General features: G+C 42.4%; 1 protein-coding gene and 1 long non-coding RNA gene across 3 annotated transcripts in view; one reads left to right on the top strand and one right to left on the bottom strand.

Moving 5' to 3' along the window:
- Window positions 1–7,261, bottom strand: part of WASL (WASP like actin nucleation promoting factor) — a 52,252-nt gene extending 44,991 nt beyond the window's left edge. The window contains exon 1 of the mRNA XM_075493081.1: window positions 6,812–7,261. Within this exon, the coding sequence (XP_075349196.1) occupies window positions 6,812–6,931 (120 nt within the window). The 5' untranslated portion in view covers window positions 6,932–7,261. The remainder of the gene's footprint in view (window positions 1–6,811) is intronic.
- A 6-nt stretch (window positions 7,262–7,267) lies between these two features.
- Window positions 7,268–20,306, top strand: LOC142405529 (uncharacterized). Of its 2 annotated transcripts, none has more exons than XR_012774224.1 (3): window positions 7,268–8,419; window positions 8,555–8,956; window positions 10,881–20,306. It is a non-coding gene; the product is annotated as an uncharacterized LOC142405529 (long non-coding RNA). The 2 variants fall into 2 exon arrangements; XR_012774218.1 differs by having other exon boundaries at window positions 7,268–8,956; window positions 10,881–11,027; window positions 11,115–20,306.
- Window positions 20,307–21,090: the final 784 nt, after the last annotated feature.

Genomic DNA, 21,090 nt, shown 5'->3' with positions numbered 1-21,090 from the left:
GTCCCTGAAGATAATTGCACACCTACTGTGCCTATTTTATTGGTTATCCAGGCATAAACAACATGTCTGGAAGCCGCAGAAGTTAGTGTGACAGTGTACCCAAGCAAATACCTTGAGAAACAAAACTATCTTGTACAGCATCTGAGTCACATCCCGGTACAGTGGGCTGTTTAAAACCACCCATGAAGATACACTTCTAGTTCCACTAAATCCACTTTGTATGATTTACTGTTACAAGGAAAACAAACTGGCCAATAAAAAAATCCCTCTGTGCTCAAGTAACACATAATGCCAACCTTTCTTGAGGAAATTGTACCCTAACCTACCAATAAGCAACTCTGTCTAGTGCCCATGACACATTTTTGTTACTTCCCATGTTATCTAGGTATTAGGTCATGAAACCATAAGTCTACTGCCCTATACTAAGTTTTATTTCTGTATTACAAAGATTCCTCAAGAGACGAGCCTATGAAACATGCTCACGGGAAGAGAAGACACCATAAATCTTACCACACGGCTTTAAGTGAACAGCAAACTTTCTCCGAAAAACTGAGCGCTTAAAAGCTCACCAAACCCCATCTCCACTGCAGACAGCTCTGCCTATAAAAGGTCAATGAAAGAATCAAGCCTTTTGTCATGTTGGTTAATGAACTACTGCAAAGTTCCTAGATGACACCCACTCATCATATACAAACCACTTCAACGCTTCACTCCACCCATGCCAGCACTGAGCTAGGAGCTGCCAGTGGCAATTGCTGCCACTGCTGGCACCTGCAGCCATTACTTACCAATGATAGCAGTAAACAAGTTCTTAATTCCAGCACTACTAGAGACACTACCAGTAGAGCAATAAGGGTCATAAGCAGCTCTACAGAAAAGACTGTGAAGTTTTCAGGCAGAAGTACCAGAACTCCACTGAAAGAAGAGATTCGAGATCTAAAGTCAGAACATTCTCCATTATCACCTTTTTACCCTGAAATTGCATGGTACAAGATGGATCTTGTACACTCTACTTGCTACAAATTGGGCTTATACTAAACTCTTGAGAACCCCAGAAGAGGTATTCACAGAGGAAACATTCTAGTGATAACAGATTCAAATCGATATTTATGATTAGATAATGCAGAGAAATCACATCAATTCTCCATTAAAGGAAGAACAAAGTAGAGTCTTTCCATTTACTTATTTGCATGAAATAGTAAAATCAATCTTTATGTTCTAACAAGAGACTAACTCTTCCTTAGGTGTTCTAAAGGTGTTCATCATGTAGAAAACATGACTGTTCATTTGAATCCTACATTAAAACTTTGCGCTTTCCTAAATTTCTCCACCTGATTCTTAGCTGTAAGAGCTGGTAAGTTACAACACAACAGCTTGTGACTACAAATTGTTTTCATCCTGTTGCGTCTGTACACAATAGGATTCCACAGCACGTTATCAGGACCATGAGTGGTATACTTGACCAGCTGATTACCCACAGAGATGCTAACAGACTTTCCGCACTTGACTATCCAAAATAGAGAAAAGATCTACAAAAGTAACTCAGAGGAGAATGCAAGAGTGCTGAAACCTTAATAGATTGAGGTACTTGTTCCAGGCCTATATTACTAGATCATCTTCTGTTTAGCAACACATAACACTTCATAACAGAGATATACAGTGACTGAAATTTGTAATAGGACTCACCTTGCATGTCAAGACACAAATTTATATGTCTAGCACATGAGCTACAAGCCTGGTCAGGAGAGATGTAGCCACTACAGTCACTGAAGCAAAGGCAGAAATTCAGTTGATAACTAAGTTTCGATCTTAAGGTAAGGTGAATAGGAGATTTAGATAACAGCCAGTGATATCTACTGACAATGACAGAATTTTAACACCTAAATTTCTGTCTCTTACTCCTGAAGCAAATCCCACACTTCGTGAATTGATGCTTTGTCTCAAATACACACAGCTATGAGATGCAATGCCCTGTAGAGTCTTCACATGTGGTCTCAAAACATTTCTCATCCATGCGTAAATAATCTGTTTATGGCACAGTTCACTACCTTAGCTTAACAGCAAGCTGTGAGGAAAACAAGCATGAGAAACACTTTATGATAAGTAACCCTAGTGTAAATACATGGAGGCAGTTTGTGGACTATGGCTAAGCCACTTGCTCTGAAGAGTCTGATCTGACCCGTTCCTGTGAGAATCAGTTTTGTAGGCACAGGTTTGGTTCAGAGGAACTGTCAAAAAGCAATGTAATTCCCTCTAGAAGGGAAGATTATTGCTAGCAAGTTGTTTGGGGAAGTGACTCCAGTGGATCCTAGTGAGGCATCTGAAGATGTTACATGTCTTTTGATAGAACAGGACAGACCTCAAAAGAAATCCAGGCATAACTCTCAATATTCTCTGTTCCACAAGACCTTATCCTTTACACTTTGTCTTCTGCCTCTGCATCTCATTTAAAAACACATGCAAAGATGAGATAACCACCACTGAACTGATGACTCAATTCTTCCTATCTGTTCAACGGATAACTCTTTTTCAAACTACAATCTCGACCTTTTTTGGATGTACGGCCTGCAGCATAAACTCAAATGGAAGAGTCCCAACACTTCTCAGCCACATGAAGTCACCCATTACTCAGACCCATAGTCCACCTTCAAGTCTTAGTTCATGCTGTTTTCGTACACACAAGTAATCTTACAAGTCCTTTCTTGATAAAACCTTTAATTCTTATCAATTAAGAGCTATAATTGCCATCCAAGTTTTTGTTTTATCTCAACTATTACTGTAATTTGTCCTTTGGCTCTGACATACAATCTTATTCTGGTCACATGCACTTTAAAAGCAGCCAAAACAGTTTTCTTAGTTTACTGCTGTGTCACTTTTCTTTTTGCATTCTTTACCAGTTCCTGTTTACCCTATCAACCATGGCAAGATCTTACAAACAACAACCTATTCCTAGCCTTACTCATTACACCTTATCCAAGCGTTGAGTCCCACTTCCAAGCAGTATAAAATATCCATACTCCATTACCTACTTCTAATGTTATCAAGTACACACTTCTCATGTTTTCTTTTGTAAGGCCTCTCACACATATAAAATTATTTCTACAGAATAAACTAGTTTTTCATCAGTGACATTACTGACCAATATTAATCATGCAAATTATAAAAGTACCTTCTTTATTAAAAATTATTAATGGGACACCTAGCATTTGCTTTTCCTTACAAAACTCATTCTTATTCCTTAGACAAAATTACAGTGACTGATTTATAACTAAAGCAGACTTAAGGAAAAACATCCAAGTTTGGCATAACCATAAAAATATTTCATTAATATGCACAACAGTAATCTCATAGCTCACCCTAGCATAAGTTTACATAGATTTTTATTTCTACATTATGATAAAAAACAGTTGTTGAAAAATTTCTACAGATAGTAAATTTTACACCTGACCTAGATAACAAATGTCTGTACCCAAATGAAAATTAGTTACATGCCTAAGAAACAACAAAAGTCCTAAAGGGCTACCTTACGCTGGATACCTACTGCAAGTAGTTCTACATTTGGATTCGTATTTCAACCAAATTAACTATAGCTGCAGCTTTACCTATTAGCCAGTGGCTTGCTTTTGAAAACCTGACCTGTCATGGGCAAAGGTATTTTAATTGCTTATAGATTCAGATAAGCATTTTACAGCTCAGCAAGTGGGGAAAAAAAAAGGGAGTAAAAAAATCAGCAACCTTCTGTACGTACATTTGCCTACTAGTGAATGAGATTCTCAAAGTATTAGTAGTAGTCCAGAAAATGGTATCAGCCTCAGCAACACACACAGAGCGATGGCTCTTCACCACTTCCCCCACTCCCAAGTAATTTTTGTGTTTACCAGTCATCATTACTTAAGATGCCATTGAAATTATGTCAGTATCGGGGTTTATAGGTTGTGAGCACTCAATCAGAATTAAGCTACTTGATAAATTCCTTTGCTTTTCCATAGAACAAAAATCAAGTAGTTGAATCCTCGATGTTATTTCCAAGTAGCTGCCTTGTTATCAGTCAAAAAGAGTCAAAGGAAAGACAGTTGAAATAGATCAGGTCCAGAGTGCCACATGCTTTCTTAACCAAGCCCCTCAGCACTGATATCAGCACTATGCCCTCCATAAGAGCACTATAAATTATTACTACAAAAAGAGTATCTAGGATCATAGTTTAATGTCTCAACTGTTCCTCTGGCATTCATTTCACTAGTGATGTAAACACAAGGTCAAGAAAAACATAACCTAAAATTATGTTGATATGGCAGATGCACATCACATGCAGCATCATATCCATGCCCCACACTGACAGAAATACCACCTGTAGCAGCCAGGTAGCACAGTCAATTCAGCTGATGGGAAAGCAAGCTTGTAGCATCCTACAAAACTCGCAAGATTTTCCTTTCCTAAAAAGTAGCATTTACAGTCTGATGTTTCACTAATGAATAATTCAAACATGGATATTAAGAGATCAAATATCATGTACATGACAGCAAAAAGGCATTTATCAGCATAGCATGCCAACCCTGAGTCAGGCTAGAAGGTCAAGAGTATCAAGAGTACTATCGGGCTCTGACAGACATTGTGGATTCAAGTTAGACAGCCAAAGCTGTTACTACCTCTAGGTGCCCATTCCACTCCTCTGATAGATACTGCCCTCCAAGAGAGAGAGATGCTCAACCTGTTCATGAATTAGTTTCTGAATTATTACCATTTTTGGCTCATGCCACAGTAAGTCAAAAAAGCCTGGTTAAATATCTCCAGAGCTTCAACACTCAAGTCCTCACAATTGAGCAGAGACCCTCAATTATAGTAAGATGAGCCTATGCTTAACCTAGAGAGCATATAGGGGAAGGGCATAGAGCCTATGCTTAACCTAGAGAGCATATAGGAAAAGAGGAAGAGAACGGGCCACAATTAGAAAAACCTCAACTGGAAAGTCATCCAAGATTCAGTGTAAACCACAAGAATGTGTAGTTTCAAGAAAAATACAAACCGAGTCATGTCTATGAAGTTATCAACCTGTCACAAATCACATGATACCCAGATACTGTGAGATATTTACCTCCAAAGTCTGCTTTCAACATGCTATTTATGCAGAAAAGTTGAGAACTTGAGTAGGTGAGTGTTACAGCTGAGAGTAACAAAAACAAAAAGCGTGTTCACTTGACAAGAAAACCCAAGTTGTAGAAAAACAAACTGGAAATCAACTTACACACACAAATTCATGCACTGTTTTTTAAATTTAGAGAAAAGTTGGGGGTTTTTTTGCAAAGAGCTAAACATATGAAATGTGTGCCTGAAAGTAGTTAAATTAACTGAAGGTGTTTTTTACAAACCTATTACTTTACAAAAAACATGCTTTATGGTCACACCTTCTAAACCATTCAACTTAGTTACTGTGACAGCATCTTATTTAACCCATCCCAATATAAATATCTCCTACTTCCTTTTCAGTTACTACATCTTACCCTTTCCTCACAACAGTCAGTTTGATCAACAATACCATTTCAAAGTCCAAAGAGTTATGTGGAACCATTATGACTGCACAGATATACTGCTTTAAATCACAATTTTCAGTTCATGAAATACTCCTCATAGCGTTACGGCAAGGTGCACATTCCCTAACATTAGTATGCTAGGTGCTGGACACAAAGCATCAGAAGACAGCTAGGTAACATAATTTTCAATGGCTTCCAAATGGTATTTATTTTTTTTTTTTAAAAGAAGCATTTTTTTCATTTTTTCAAAAGTACGGTTTTTCTAAAAGCCACTTCTTTTCTAAAGAAAGTGGTTAACTTTTGAAGCCTTCAAGTAGTTCTTTAATACAGGTAAGTACGGTTTTAATACAGTTTTATATTAACATGCAAGAAGGTATTCTGAAAACGAAGAACTTGCTGATATACTTGGTAACACATTTACTACAAGGCTTTTTCTTTTAACCATTATGTTGCTTTATATATATACATAAACAAACAGGAAAAGATGTAGTATTTGAGTACATGAACCTGTTGTTTAGGCTAGAAAAAGTACAGACTAAATCCAAGGCAGGCCTAGCACTGATACGAGCCTTCCTACAACTTCGTCAACATTGCTTTGTTGTACCGCAGGTGCACCTGGGGCTCGTCCCAGCCTCGTCGAGCAATCGAACTTTTTCCACCGAGCCCCCCGGCTGCTCCCTTGCCGGCCAGTTCCCCCTGCAGAGCACGGGTCAGCTGCAGGGCTGGGGCGAGCCCCACCGGGCGCCCCCCGGGAGCTCAATGCCGATGGACAGGGGAGCGCGGAAGGACGGAGCCCACACGGGCGCTCGAAGTGGCCTCGGAGCCGCCGGGGTGCGCACGGCTCCGGCCGGAGCCGGCACGGCGGAGGGGGCGAGGCCGGGCCCGCCGCTCGGGGCAGATAGCCCCGCCGGCCCGGACCGGCACGGCCGAGGGGCCCCGCCACCCGCGCTGCGGGCCACGGCGCCGCCATTCATTGCCCCCAGCACCCCCGCTCCGCTCCCAGCGCCCGGGGTGCTGCGGGCGACGCGGGCAGGGAGCGAGGCCTGCGGAGGCCGCCCCCCTCCCGGGCGTCGGGACGGGGCAGCAGAGCGGGCCGGGCCGGCTGAAACTTCCGCAGCCCTCAACTTCCCGGCGCCCCGGCCGGCCTGTCCGTCCTCACACGGCCCCTGCCTGCCCCGGCCCCCGGCCCTCCGCGCCCGGGGTGGGGACGGGCTCGGGGTCCCCGGCCCGGGAGGGCAGCGGGCCGCCCCCTCCCCTCCCCGCCGCCGCGGGCCGGGACTCACCACGCATTTCTTGCCGAGGAAGCTGAAGAGGCTCTCGTTCTCCTGCGGGGTGAGCAGCAGGGAGCCCACATTGGTGACCCGCCGCGGCTGCGGGGGCTGCTGCTGCGGGTTGCCGCTCATGGCCGGGGCCGGCCCGGCGCTGCCCTCGCTGCCCTGCGACTGTTGGCGCCCGCGGCCCCCTCCTCCTCCTCCTCCGCTGCCGCCGCGGCCTCACAGCAGCCGCATCGCGGAGCCTCCCTCTCGGGGCCGGGGAAGGAGGGAGGTGGAGAGGGGCGGCGAGGCCTCTGCCAGCTGCCGGCGGCCCGCGGAGGGGACGCCGGGGAGGGGAGCAGCCGCGCCGGTGCCGCTCCGCGCCGGCGGCCGATCGCGCCCGCCCCTCCGAGAAGCGCTAAACTTCCAACTCCGGCCCGGCTCCGGCGGCCGCACGATCCAACATGGCAGCGGGGGCGGGCGAGACCACAGCGCGCGGCAGCCAGAGGGGAGGCCGGCGAGCGCGCTGCCGCCGCGACCATGCGCCGGGCGGGGCGGGGGGGGGGGGGGGGCGCCGCCTTCCGCTCCCGCCCCACCGGGCCGGGCCGGGCCGCGCCGCGCTTCGGCCGCCCGCTGGCGAGCGCCGCCGCCCGCCCCCTCCGCCTCAATACCTGCCAGGCCGGCCTGGCGGCTGCTGGGCGGAGGCGGGGAGCAGGGGAGGAGGAGGAGGAGGAAGAGGAAGAAAAAGAGAAAGAGGAAGGAGCGGTCGCCGCCGTCCCTGCCGCCGCCTGCTCCGGATGGGGCCCGGCGGGATGCGACCGCACGGCGCGGACTGGCGCGGCGCTGTCCCGGAGGCTGTGGGAGCCGCCGGGGCAGGGCGTGAGGGGAAGCGCGGCCGGGGGCGCCGCTGGGTGCCGCGGGCGAGGGGCCGTGGAGCCGTGCCGCCCCGGGGCGGGGGGAGGCCGGTCCGTGGGGGAAGTCACCCGGAGCGCGAAGCGGTCCCGAAATCCGTTGAAGTGAAGCTCGTTACCGAGCGAGTGCGCGGGGTGGCCAGGCCTCACGCAGGGGTTCGGGGACGAGGGAACGAGGGTGTGTTGGAAGCCCTTTAATTTTTGGTGAAACCTGATTGAATTTGTAACTCAAATCTTTTCACCTTTTGTGACAGAAAGGAAAATGTTTCCTCATGGTTTGCCATACAAATTACCACGTCGGTTGCGTTACTCCCCGCCGCCTTGCGTGGGGCGGGTAGTTCGTGCAGTCCTGGCGGTGCAGAGGCGAGGGTTCCCTGGCTGTGCGGAGTCACGCAGGGAGGCAGGAGTGGGGGTGTCAGCCATCACACTGCCTAACGCAGGCTGCTGCAGTTCGAGGTGGAATACCTAAAAATAGTAGTAGGTACTTCAGGCTCTCCGGGGGTCAGCTGCTGAGGAGAAATCATGTATACAATCAGCAGCCTTTGTCAGCTGTATTTCTCTTCTCCCCGCTGCTCTCCATGTGACAGCAGCTAGCTGGGATGGAGGTTGAAGACCTTTCAAAGCCTGAAGAGCCAGAGCACAGCTGCCTCATGCCCAGCCTGGCTTTCAGCTGCACGAAAGAGATGCTCATGCTTCTCGCATGCAAGAGTGAAAACCAGGTGTCAAAGTGAGCACCTTGCTAGTTTTCTCAGTGTTTTTAGGTGAAGAATATGTTGGCTTCACATCCTCTGATAAATTCATTGTGTATCTGGAAGGTGCTAAAGCAATCGCCCCATGGTGATTTACTTTGTTTGTATTGTAGGAAAGAACTGAAGAAGCACAGGAGGAAAGGAACTAGAGAAGCACAGGAGGAAAACCTGTGAACACAAGTCTTTGTACAAAGCTGTACTGACTTCTCTTTGTATCTTCCAAAAGATCAGGCGGGAACAGATGGCAACCCCTTCTGCTCTGCTTACAGGCCCTTTTCCCTGTACTTAAGAACCTGTAACTGCATCCAAAAGTGTAAGGAAGGGAGAATATGGTGGAAAATCCTGAGCTTCCAGCATAAAAAGAATTTAAAATATATGCATTTACAGAACTCCTCAATCTGCAGATCTCGCAGAACTGGCTTCGGCCTTTGCTGTAAAGGAAAAACAGTAGGAACCAATGCTTCCAAAGTGCTGTTTAGCAATCCTGTGTTCTTCAGTTTTCATTCCTTTCTTGTGTAAGTATGTGCATATTTTAGTGGAAGGGGAAATATTTTAGCTAAAGAATATTGGCAGCATTTTGCTCGTTGAAAATGTATGTAAGAAGATAAAACACATGGAAGCACTTTACAAGACACTTGGTATTTTTTTTATTTCATAAACAATTATTTTATAGCCAAAGCTGTTTCAAGGAAATTTACATACCTCTGTTGGTGGTCATGGTGTAAATAGCTAAAAATATAGTACACCTTCGATGGATTTCATGCTGGTACTGTCCTCGCCTCTCTGACCACTTATGTTCCTTGATTTTTCTCTCATTTCTGTTAACTTTTACTGTTTGTTCCTTCTTGTGTAGATCTTGCCATTCAAAGAGAGTTCTGGGTGATACGTTTTGCTTCATACTGTTCTTCTCAGACCAGCTGGCTGGTAGCTATTCGTAAGGGCCCTTTAACCTTCAGGCTCCATTGTTAGGATTTTGTTTGCTTTTTTAATAGGGGTAGGCAGGAAAGGGAGGAAAAAAGGACTATTTTCAGCCCCTGTGTTTCATTAATTATGCAAAAGCTGTTTCTGTTTTTGTATCATGGCAAAGCAGCGAGTCCTGAAGGGAAATGGAAATACCAATATCTGCTAGTAAGTCCAAGGGACCCACTGAAAAATAGATTTTTGCCTTTGATATTTACATTTGCAGCAAAGAGCTGCTATTCCTGCATAAAACATGTAATTTCAAGCAAAGTTCTCTCAAGGAAAGCCACTAACTAGAATTACCTGTCTATATTTTGAAGAAATTGCAGTGCTCTTTCTGACCTCTCTTAGGGAAATTGCTGTCATTGTTTATCTGAGGCTTTCCTCTGAATTTCTCACTGTACTACTTAGGGTTCAAGCTGTGTTACCCACTGCTGATGTCTGTAAGCTTTATGGGAAGCTGCTCTTCTTTTGTATCTTTCCATTTCAGGATACCAGCTTGTAGCACCAAGGTACTGAAATACATTGGAAGTGGCATAACGTGTATCAATATAAGCAAGTGTAATGATTTTAAAGATTTATATTATAAATATTTATTTAATCAACAGTTTTTACTATTCTTGTCAGACTTATGTTTGACAGAAAATATGTATCTCTGAATTTTGTCTTTAAATGTGGACCTCTACAGTAATTTTTCATACTTTCATACTTTCCGTTTCAGAGTTTAAATATTCACAAAATTTCAGAAATAACATTCTGCAATCGAAAATGGAGTAAAAAGGTGAGGAAAACTTTCTACTTAAAGTTCTACTTAAAGAACTTTAAGTTCTTTTACTTAAAGTTCATTTTTCTAGCGCTACAAATCGTAATATATTTTAAAGGTTTTATCGAAGTCTGAATTATCTAAATGCAAGAAGAAGTTAGTTCTCTAAGGATTTTTTTTTTTTTAGTAGTGTCACTGCATTTCCCAAATCTTGATTTTGTCCCAGTGCTGAATTTAGGTCACACAGTTTGGTTTTCTTATTTTCCATAAGATGAAGAGACAGTTGATTACACCAAAGAACAAGCAGGCTTAAAGGAGAACATGGCTCTCCATAGAAAAAAAATTCCTAAAAATTTCGTCACTCTTCCATCTCATGTTATTCAGTGACAAGTGGAGCAGCCTGGGACAAGTGCAAAACCTCGCTGCAGTGACCACATAAGCATGGCTAGGGGAGATCAGGAGTGAGAGTGTATGATTAGTGTTACTGCACCGGAGGGGTTTGTTAACAGGACAGCCCAAGAATGAACAAAAGGGAGGAAGGGCTTGTTTCTCTCAACACCAGTTTTGGTTGGGTCTGTAGAAAACACCAGTCCACTCACTGCAAAACCGCTTGTGGTAATGGGAAAAAGGAACTGTCTTTGTGGTTGGAAGTGGGTTTTGAGCTGTGAAGACAAAAGTTCCCTTTTTTAAGTAAACCACGTTGTTTTTCTCAACAGAGACCTCATCGAAGAGGACTGGGTTTGCATCATTACTGAATCGATGACAAATAACATATTAGTTATTTTAATGACAAGAGGTCTATTTAATTCTACTTTCTGTGCCCTGAACCTTTAAACATTTAGGAGTCCCAGCCTGCTCTGGAGGTAACTGAATCACCTATTAAGTTGCAGCTCATTTCAGATTCAGTCACTGCATTTCCTTTCTCACAGAGATTTTATATTATGTTTCAGGTGGGAAATAGTCTGGAAGAAAGAGGATCTGGAGTCTTATGGTGGGTTTTTCCTCAATACTGAATTTATATCCTGTAGGTTTCTGTCACAGAAGGACATGAAGTAGCCAGAGAAGTTGCAAAGTTGACAATTAAGTTTTATTTTAATTTGTCAGGAAAGTCTCTGCTAATTCCATATGGATGTGGAAGTGTAGTGTCAGTAGGAAGAATCCTCTTCTTTTGTGGGCCAGCTGCACAGCAGAGTGTCCTCGCCGCAAGAGTGGGCAGGCTGTAGCCTGAGAACCAATGCCATGGGACAATAAGTTCTTTCATTTCTTGCACGAATGCAATCTTGGGTGCCAGATAGAACTTTTTCTCTCCGTGTAGTGCCTGTTACGCATGTCTTTCTGTTTGCTGTATCTTTTCTAGCCCTCATTTTCGACCTCAGACTGTTTACTTGAAGGAAAGTAATTTGTGCCCTTCCATTTTGCTCAGCAGAGGATAACATTCATTTTGCTTTGGATGTAGAATTGTACTTTCAATATGCTGGGGTAAGATATGAGCAATTCTGTTTGAACATTGAAATCAGTTATGGGGAGATCTAGCTCTTTTCAAGAGCTCCTCTACAATTCCTTTGTGGCCTGAAGCATTGGACTGTTATCACTCTCCTTTTCAGGACTGTGGAGAAGATGGATCAAACAACATACTAGAATTTGAGGCATCCTCTCTCTCTCCTCTTAATACTTATTTATTGATCATTGCCTGCAGTAACTGTGGAACAGTTCTGTAGCTGCTCTGCAAATTGGAGGAAAACATTTTTCTTTCCCCAGCCCAGCTAGCATCTAGCCTTGCATCAAAGCTTGTCTTCAAAATTGTATAGCACAGGATTTGTTGAAACACTCTTTATTTTCTTTGCTTGGTTTATACCTCAGCAGAGGTGTGACTTCTAAGTTTTACATGCAGAAATAACCATGAGTGGATTAAATAAGTTAATTTTGATTTATCCACAGGTATTAAAAGGAATGTTTATTCCTTCCTCTAAGTTTCCTGACAGTTTTTAAATTCAAGGTAATGAAATCTCCCTTCAGCCATTAATCAGCCACCATAAAGCTCAAGAACTTCACCAGTTAAAAAAAGAAAAACATGTTCTTTCCTTACTGCAATCTGCAAATCCGTTGTTAGAGCACATTTCCTTAACAACAGAAATCTTGCTCTGGCTTTGAAATGTCAGTTCTTGTTTGCAGCGTGACTGACCTCCCCCCCTGATCAGTGTGGTTCTGACCGGGAAGCCTTGTCCTTACTGAGTGGAGGGGAGCACAGGCAACAGCATTCAAAATCCACCCTTTTTACTGTAAGCGCTAAGTACGATGTACCTACTCGCCCTCTAAGAGCTGGCTTGAGGTCAGTAGTTTACTCCCAATAGGTCAATGAACAGCTGGCAAATATGGAATGCAACTCAGCAACAATTGCAGTTTGGATCCTGATGGATGACTTAATAACTTTCATGTAGTTTTTCTTTCTTTTTTCTTTTAATTCTGTGCCTGGCATATAACAACCCTAAGGGATAGGCATGAACCGCACCTTGGTTCTTGTTGGGGTTGTGCTGGGGCTCACAGATCCTTACTGCAGCCCTGTGGTGTGTCAGGGCTGGCCGTGTCCTGCCAGTCCTGTTCTGCTGCTGCTGCTGCCCTCCAGGAGGCCAAAGAGTGAGATCCCATCAAAGGTCAGCCTTCATCTGGCAGATGGGTCCAGAACTGGGGCTTCAGTATTGCATCAGACTGTCTCTGGTGCGTTAGTACTTCTTTCATTGTCTTGCTTCTGTGTGGTTTTGCTAGTTGATGCAAATATTTAGGAAAAAAAAAAGAAAAAAAAGCAGTCTTTATGCATCAGTGTTCTTGAAGGCATATGGCTCCACCTCATAAAGCAAGATTGATAACATGCATATCTTGATCAGCCTGATTTTTGTGTTCAGGGAGTTTACTTATATCAGCTCCAGGCCAACTACAGCCACTGGTGCAGTGAACTATATTGTTTTTACAGGAAAAAGAGAATGTGTTTAACAAATCTAGAAGCTTAACAAATATGTGCTGTAGGAGCTTTAACAAATATAAACAAAATTAAATTGAACATGCTGCAAGCTGGCTTGAGAAGATGGATGACAACCATCTATTGTATGTTTTTTCAAAGCTATATGTGCAGTCAGTTGACTGTTGCTTATGCGTATGATGCATCAACAAGAAAATGCAGTCTGTCCAGTTATTTCACCTCAGAGATAAATAAGTCTAAAAGTAAATCTTTGTTTTTGATTGCATCCTAGTAAGTAAAGATAATCAAATTTCCTTAAGACCTTAGGAATATCTAGAATTTAGCACAGACAGCCGAGGTATTTTAATTGGTACTTTCCTGGCTACCCTATTATTACTTTCAATTAAGGACTCTTCCCGTGCTGTGTTAAGATGGCACATACAAATGATATCAGTGCTTTATGTGGATATCTACTTTGCTCATGCTCATCAACTCAACCTGAAGGAGAAGTTGTCCTATGAGAACTAATTTTTATTTCTTTTTTTTTCTTTTTCTAACTAAAATACTGCTGTATTTGACTTCAGGCACAGCAGTGCCTGAAGCCCCGTACAGATTTGGTGCCCAGGTGCCCTACAAACATGTATGAGAACCCAGCAGCTGATTCAGAGGGAGGTGACATTAAACTTGAGAATGTCCACAGGAGTCTGCCTCCTAAAACTAACCATCCTTGAATAAATATTGATTCTGTGTGCTACAACCTGTTAGTTAAGTTCATTTAATCAATTTTCTTTCTATACTTCTTTGTGACAAATACATTTTGGAAGATGTGTACCTCTTTTCTTTTTGTAGTTGTCATGGTTCTTCAAGCCTACCATCACATTTGTTAAATATATATATATATCAGCCTTAGACCTATCATTTTTCAGCTGATAGGATATTTTTGTGGATTTTAGGAGGGCCAGGACTGATTTTATTTCAACTCTAGACTTGGTTTTGCTGTGTTTGCTGCAACAGCATAACATGCGATGCTGACCTCCTTTGTCCAGTTAGGTTTCTTGGTCTTGAATTTTCTCATATCTATTTAAAAGATGAAACCAAATGTCTTCATTTAAAATACTTTCACAATAATTACAGTATGATGAGTTGCTGTTCAAAAACTAGAAACCTACAGCACAGTTAATAAGGCTTTCTGGGAAAATACTTGCTACTGCTATGCAGCTCTTTCACAGAGGTCATGGCAGGGAGCCAGAGGAGGTTGGTAGACAGCTAGGCAACCAGAAAAGAACAAGTTTGTCAGCATGTACAGCTGATTACTGTGAGAATAATTTTCCATAAGCATAGCCTGCAGACTGTTTGCTTAAGGGGGGGTTAATTGTTCACTAAACTTCCTAAAAGCTAAGCCACTTTTAACTGTGGTAGAAAGTAATTTGTTCAAATCAGACGGAATAAGGGGCAGTACGATTTTTATACTATTTTATTACTACCTACACATTGCAGTAGGCTGAGGTATGATATTTCAGTATATATAGGCAATATAGGATTATTCCCATAATGATACATTATGACAATTATTTTGGATAGGTGTTTTGATTTCTACTAGCTAGTGATCAATTCAGAACAAGAAAACATGAGAAATGTCCTTAGTGGCAGAAGAGGCATCCTTTAGTTATTATGTTCTCCTGCTTGTGAATGTCATCTAGATTGCCAACATGTAACCATAAGAAATAAATTCACTTTCTTTTCTAGGTTGCTCATGGTTATAACTGTAGCGCAACTCTGTGGGAATATGGGTAGTCTTACAAGTTTTACAGTGCTCTGTAATCCAGAATCTCTAAACCAAGTATAACTGAATCATAGGTCCAATCTCCAAAGCAGGTTTAGGTGTGTTCAGCTGCTGCACTGTATCTGTAATTCTCCTTTCTTTGGCTAATCTGTGTGCAAGGTCAAGGCTGAAACAGAGTATTACTCAGGCCTGTGTCATATGGAGACTTCCTTCACACTGAAATAATCCGGTGTTAGCTGGTTGCCTAAGGAATGGTATAAAGCAGATGGACTGGAATAAATGCATGAACTCTAAACTTTCACAAGAGAAGACAAAAATCAATTCATATTTACACTGAAAAAAATGTTTTTGATGAAATAATAGCCTACTCAATTTTTAATATCGTTCTTGAATATACAGAATGTTTGCCAAAGTCTCTATAACCGCGTGTGTTTTATTTCAAATACGATCCAATCCATAACCTGCAGCCTGCTTAATTTTTGCAATATGAGCTGTCTTTATCCATTATTTATTGTCTTTGAATATGAGGAGGATCAGAATATTAGACAGAAAGAGCACAGTGGCTTTGAGGATGAGCCATAGGAATGAGATGAAATTCAGGAGTAAAAAGCACTGTGCTTAAGCGTCTCGGTTGAGAACGACCGAGGGGGAGGCCCGAGAATGGTTGGGAGCTGCCCTGGCAATGTGGCCTTGGAAAGGTGAATCATGTCCCGGGGCTTCAGGGAAGAGATTCCCGCTAAAGCCAGGGAGGTATTAGTGCAAGGCCCTAATGCACCTTATCAGATATAATGTGTGCGATTCTCTCTGCCTGTTTTCTAGAAGGTGAATTTAGATTGGAGCAGGTTCAGAGAAAAGATAGCATATCTGGGAGAATAGGGAAAAGGAGATGAGGTATCACGGCAAAACAAAAAGACAGAAGACCTGAGGAAAGATATAACTGTTTAAATATAGTATACTTCCTGATCATTGAATAGATAAAATTTCTGTGCATACAGGTAATTTCTAAACAATCCAAAATTACTGCATCCTCATTTATCAGGTGATAAGGGACTTTATGAGGAACACATCAGAGAAGAAATATCTTTTTTTAAAGGGAAGGGCAACATCGGTTCAAGAAAAATGTTTAGAAATTAATAATGGATACATTTAGACAGAAATTTACAGATGCCTAATTGTGAGGATACTCTGTAAAGCGTCTCCAGCAGGATTAAGGGGTGGCAAAAAATTGAACTGCTTTTAAGTTGGAGCTCGAGACATTTATCAAAGTGATTCTATAAAGTGTTGCTTTTAACACCAAAGGACAGGACTCAATAATTCAGAAAATTCCTTTAGTTTTTCTCTTCATATGTGTCTTTCGGGTATCTTACCATCTAAAAAGTAATAATAAAACCAGTCACTGCTACAGAAGGAATTCAGAATCCTTCTGTCCCAAGTTGTGTAAAAATAATAAATGATTTGGGGTCTGTTGGGGAACAGTAGCTTCTAAACAAATCTGTCAAATCTTAATTTAACTCTCTGTTTAGTCTGCAGCAGTGAAATTGCTCTGAATAGAAAATACGTGATAAAATATGTCTAATGGGTCTTGTCAAAAAGCTTTTTCATTCTATTTAGCACTTTCCAATAATAGACAATCTCTACTTCATTTAATAAAAAGTAATAAAACTGCTGAACAGAACTTATTGCTGGTTAGTTTAAAACAAAAAAAGTTTATAACCTCTCTTAACAGTGTACTGATCACTCTTTGTATCTAGAAGTCCGTGGTTAAATAAAATCTGGGAGGAAGTTTCCATTCTGAGTCATAAGCATTGGATTGACGACCTTTATAGAAATTTAAATGCAATCCTATTAAACAATACACTTCTATAAACGCTGAAGGGTCGATTTCTTTCACTGGGTGCGGGGGCATTAAGCTACAGTATCGCAGATAATGGCTTGTAGAGAATTTGTGTAGCTATGCAAAAGCAGGAACACTAGGAACTGCCGGGCTAGAACACCTCTAGCATCCCATCAGGAAGATGGGCTATCTAATGGTACAGGACGCACCAGCCGGCTGCAATTATCTAAATGGTGTTTGCCCACAGGAATAAAGCAACAGCCACATAAATAAAAAATTGTTGGGTTTTCTTTCAATATCCTGTTAGAGCTGGATATTGTTCTTGCAAGCATCATTTGAAACAAGTATATCAATAAAATGCAAATAACTATCACAATACTTCCTGGTGTATATTTTAAGCATACAAAATTTAGAAAAATAATTTCCTCTAAACTTACTTTGTAGATTCATCAACATTTGCTCTATCCCCCGTAACTATGAATTTGGCTTCATTTTGAGTTCACTCGCTTGCAATTGCAAATTTGGCCACAGGTTTTACCCTAATAATCTAGCTAACCTGTAAGTGAATAATGTAAATGTGTTAAAAATGATTAAAAAATGCAAACACCACTCTTGTCACAGAAAAATAAGATATGCGTAGGGGAAATTATTTTTCCCATATTAAAAAGAATAGTTTGGCAAATGTAAAGGCTAGTCAACCCACTCAGGATGCTGAGCATACACACCGAGGAGAAAACTAGAGAGATCGCAGATGATGATGTACTGATGCAAGGGAAGAATGCTGAAAAAAGGAGATGTGAAGTTGTTGAACAGCTTTCTGGACCAGCAGAGAAGACAATACCAGCAGGCTGGGAGTGTGTGAGATTCCTGTTCTGATTAAATCCCAGCACTCACAAGTGCCAGTGCCCAATCACACTTCTGTGAAGCTGCCCCTAGTCGCTGGGCTGGGCTCGTGGTGAAGTCTTTGGACACAGACGTTCCTCCATGGCGGGCAATTCTCAGTGCAGTTCTCAAAGCCTACACAGATACGTGAGCATAAAACCCACCACTCCCAACATAATCCTTTCTGCTGGTCACTTGCTGTGCAAGTCATTTCTTGTTTTCACTCTTGTGCTATCACAACCTCTAGATCACTTAGATATGGCACTGGTATTAGCTTCCTGGGAAAGGGCATCTCAAGGTGATTGCAAGCTATACATGTGGACACAAGCCCTGTACAGCTTGGCGCTGTGCTTATCAGAAGAGAGAATTGCCAAAAGAGAAATGCAGTGAGGCCCTGCCGCTGTTAGGGAATACTGCTGTCGACAATTTCTGTCTTGTAGCAGTAATTTTGTTCACCATCTCCACTTCTACGTGTTATTTCTTCTTCATTAATTTAAAGCAAACAGTTGCTTACTGTTAGTGGTCGGCTGGTCTAACTTGTCCTTCTCCCTCAAAAGCACAGTCACTAATAAAAGTTCAAAGTTTGTGCTTTGCTGTACTTGTTTTTCTCTTGATGAAACTGAATAGCTAAAGTTATGCCAGAAGTTTTAACAAGCAAACAAACAAACCCCAGTAAACTTTCGACACAAGTGAGTTGTGTTTCAACACATGCTTCTGAGCCAGCAATCAGAGATTTAAAATATTTGGAAACAAAATCGTCCATTAACCAATGCAGTCCATAAAGTTAATCAGCCGTAATACACTCTCGAAAGATTAGCAGCACTTTCGCACCGGGGGGTAACCCCTCTCCCCCAGCAAAACAGGCACTTTACAAATCTGTAACGCATCAGTACTTCATGTCTCATGATAGCCCTCAATCCGGAAAGCAGCATGCTCATTTACAGTTGGTTTCATTAAAATTGCCATGCATTGCAGAGATGGGAGCATTTGTGCACGTAGATATATGTATGTCTATATATATGTATTAGCACATGTATCATCACTGATTTTTTCTTGTCCTGCACTGCTGTTCCAACAGGGATGCATCCTGGCCACCTGAGTAAAGGAAAACTCTCACCAGAGAAGAACCATTTGCCTTCAACAATCTTGAAGAGCATCCTTTGTCTTTGGCCTTACAAATGCCTATTATACTGGAACTTTTGCACCAGCTAAGGCTATAACTGAACTTTTAATGTGGTTGTACTGTCTGGATGAGATTTTATAGCCCAGGGCCTGAGGACAGGCAGGACTTCCAAGCAGGTAGAGCTTTTTCTTAGAAAACTTCGAATAGCTCTGCTTCCTTACATGGATTTTTGAAGTCGCTGCTGGTCATCCAAGATAACTTGAACACAAAATCATGTGAAAGACCTCCTGCTCTAAGTGCTGATGTGTTTGCGGGTTTTGTAAGCAGCTGGCATGTAAATGTAAACCTCCTCCTATGCTAAACGTTTACAATGAATCAGAGAGATCTGTAGTGGGTGCAAGTTGAGGTCAATAGATGTATGAGAATTTAAATGCACTGTGAACCTGACTGGTTCTCCAGTGTGTAGTCTTATCTGCAGTGAGGTAAATGAGACTTTTTCTAATGAAAGGTATGAGAACAATCCTGGACCCCCAAACAGCCATAGCTCAGTGCTCAACCCTTGTGTATTCTCTTTCTCAGCCGCTGCCTGTTTTAAGACTTAAAATCCTAAACTATTCTATCAAAGCCCTTTTTGATATATTACTGAAAAGACTTCTGCCCCTCTTGAGCTGAATGGAAGGCAGTGAAGGTATAGAGACCTCATAATAAGTATTGAGATTTTTTTAATATATGATTATTGAATGAAGAAATTCCAAAATGGTTGTGTCTGGTGTTATTATCTGAATGTTAAATAAACTTTTTTTGATTGATAAATCTTGACGATGATAAATCTGGATAAACCTTTTGATGTCTTCTATTTCATAATGATAAATTTATTTCCAGTGTTTCTAATGCTCCCTCATTGTGCCGCATCACAAATGCTGAAAAAGAGAAACTATATTCAGGTGTTGCCTGTTCTAATACAGGCAGATCAAGGAAGTGCAGAGAACGTGACAATTAACATGGCAATCAGTATGACGAATGATGGTGACCAAGCTTTCTGCAATTATAAAACCAACTCGGGATTCTTTCAGTCTCACTCCAAATTTTGTTCAAACTGATGAGGCAAAGTGTAAAGTTTAGAGGATTGTCCATTGAAATTACATGCCTGTCTTTAGTCTGCGATGATGGGCTGCAAATGTCAGGAGAGGAGAGCTGAGGAAAGGTTCCAACTGCATCACGCCATCGGGCTCGGGGTGCTGCAGGAACAGCTTCTACTCTTAGTGACATTTTCAACCCAAGAAACACAGCAGGAGATGAAAAGGTGGGTGGAGTGGCTAGCGTTTAAATGAGCCAGACTGCTTCTAACATCAAAAGAGATTCAGTCCAAGAACTGGCCAAAGGGTCAACCAGATTCTTGCCTTGCCTAAGGCAGTATTTCCATAATGATTTTGGTCTGTGCAAATGGTTACTACAAATGTGGAACCAGGGAGCCTAGGCAAACTCCTGAATTTGCCAAGGGCTTTGTGTTGCGCTAGGGATTGTCCTCTTTCCATAAACATTGGATATTTAACTTGTAGACAGTGCATCTTGCCCAAATTACATCTATACTGTGTTTCTGTAACTTTTTGATTTTCTAATAAACGTTCTCAGTTTATTGCACAAGGTTCTGGTGTCTTTCCTCATTGAGTGAATAATTGGGCTGGTTTGCTGTTTGCACTTTTAATCTCTGTTGCTTAATCTCTACAAATTCACAGGTAGATAATTATGGCCTTGCTAATTAAGATTTTGGGAAAGCATTTTCTTATGATTTGCCTTTACAACTTTATTTTTATGTATATATATGTGTATAGGTATATCTCTTTATATTCTTTTGCTTCTTCATGATTAAATGCTGCCATTATTTTACAACGTGCATCCATGTAGTGTCCTGGAATATCCCTTCTCAAGAGAAGAGAAGATAATGGGAAGGAGATCTCAAAGGATATATCCCATCTGGAATCCCTGTAGGTGTTTCCTGAGTCAGCAGTTCCAAAATTGAGACCTTCCATCTCCTTGAGGGTAAGGTGTGGCATAAAGCCCGGATGAATAATCCCCTAGCAGCTTTACCTTCAAGAACTGGAAACTCTGAGAGCCGTGTCCAGACACACGTGGGTGCCAGCTGTGTCCAGCCAGGGGGGTGAAGGTGGAAGCACTTGGACGTTGTCTGTTTTCCCACATGAGCTTTGGGCAGCAGAAGGCTCTGAACCGCTGTCCTGTGTCACACCAGGAGGATGGGCAAGACCTGTCCCACCTCTTCATCTTGCCAGAGAGGATCTCCACACCTTGCAGGTGTAGGGGAACCATTGGGCAGCAAAACCCACCAGCCTTCC

Source organism: Mycteria americana, chromosome 1 (assembly GCF_035582795.1).
Source record: "Mycteria americana isolate JAX WOST 10 ecotype Jacksonville Zoo and Gardens chromosome 1, USCA_MyAme_1.0, whole genome shotgun sequence".
Classification (NCBI taxonomy): Eukaryota; Metazoa; Chordata; class Aves; order Ciconiiformes; family Ciconiidae; genus Mycteria; species Mycteria americana.
Note: the sequence above shows the minus strand (reverse complement) of the source record. Positions and strands in the feature narration are given on the sequence as shown.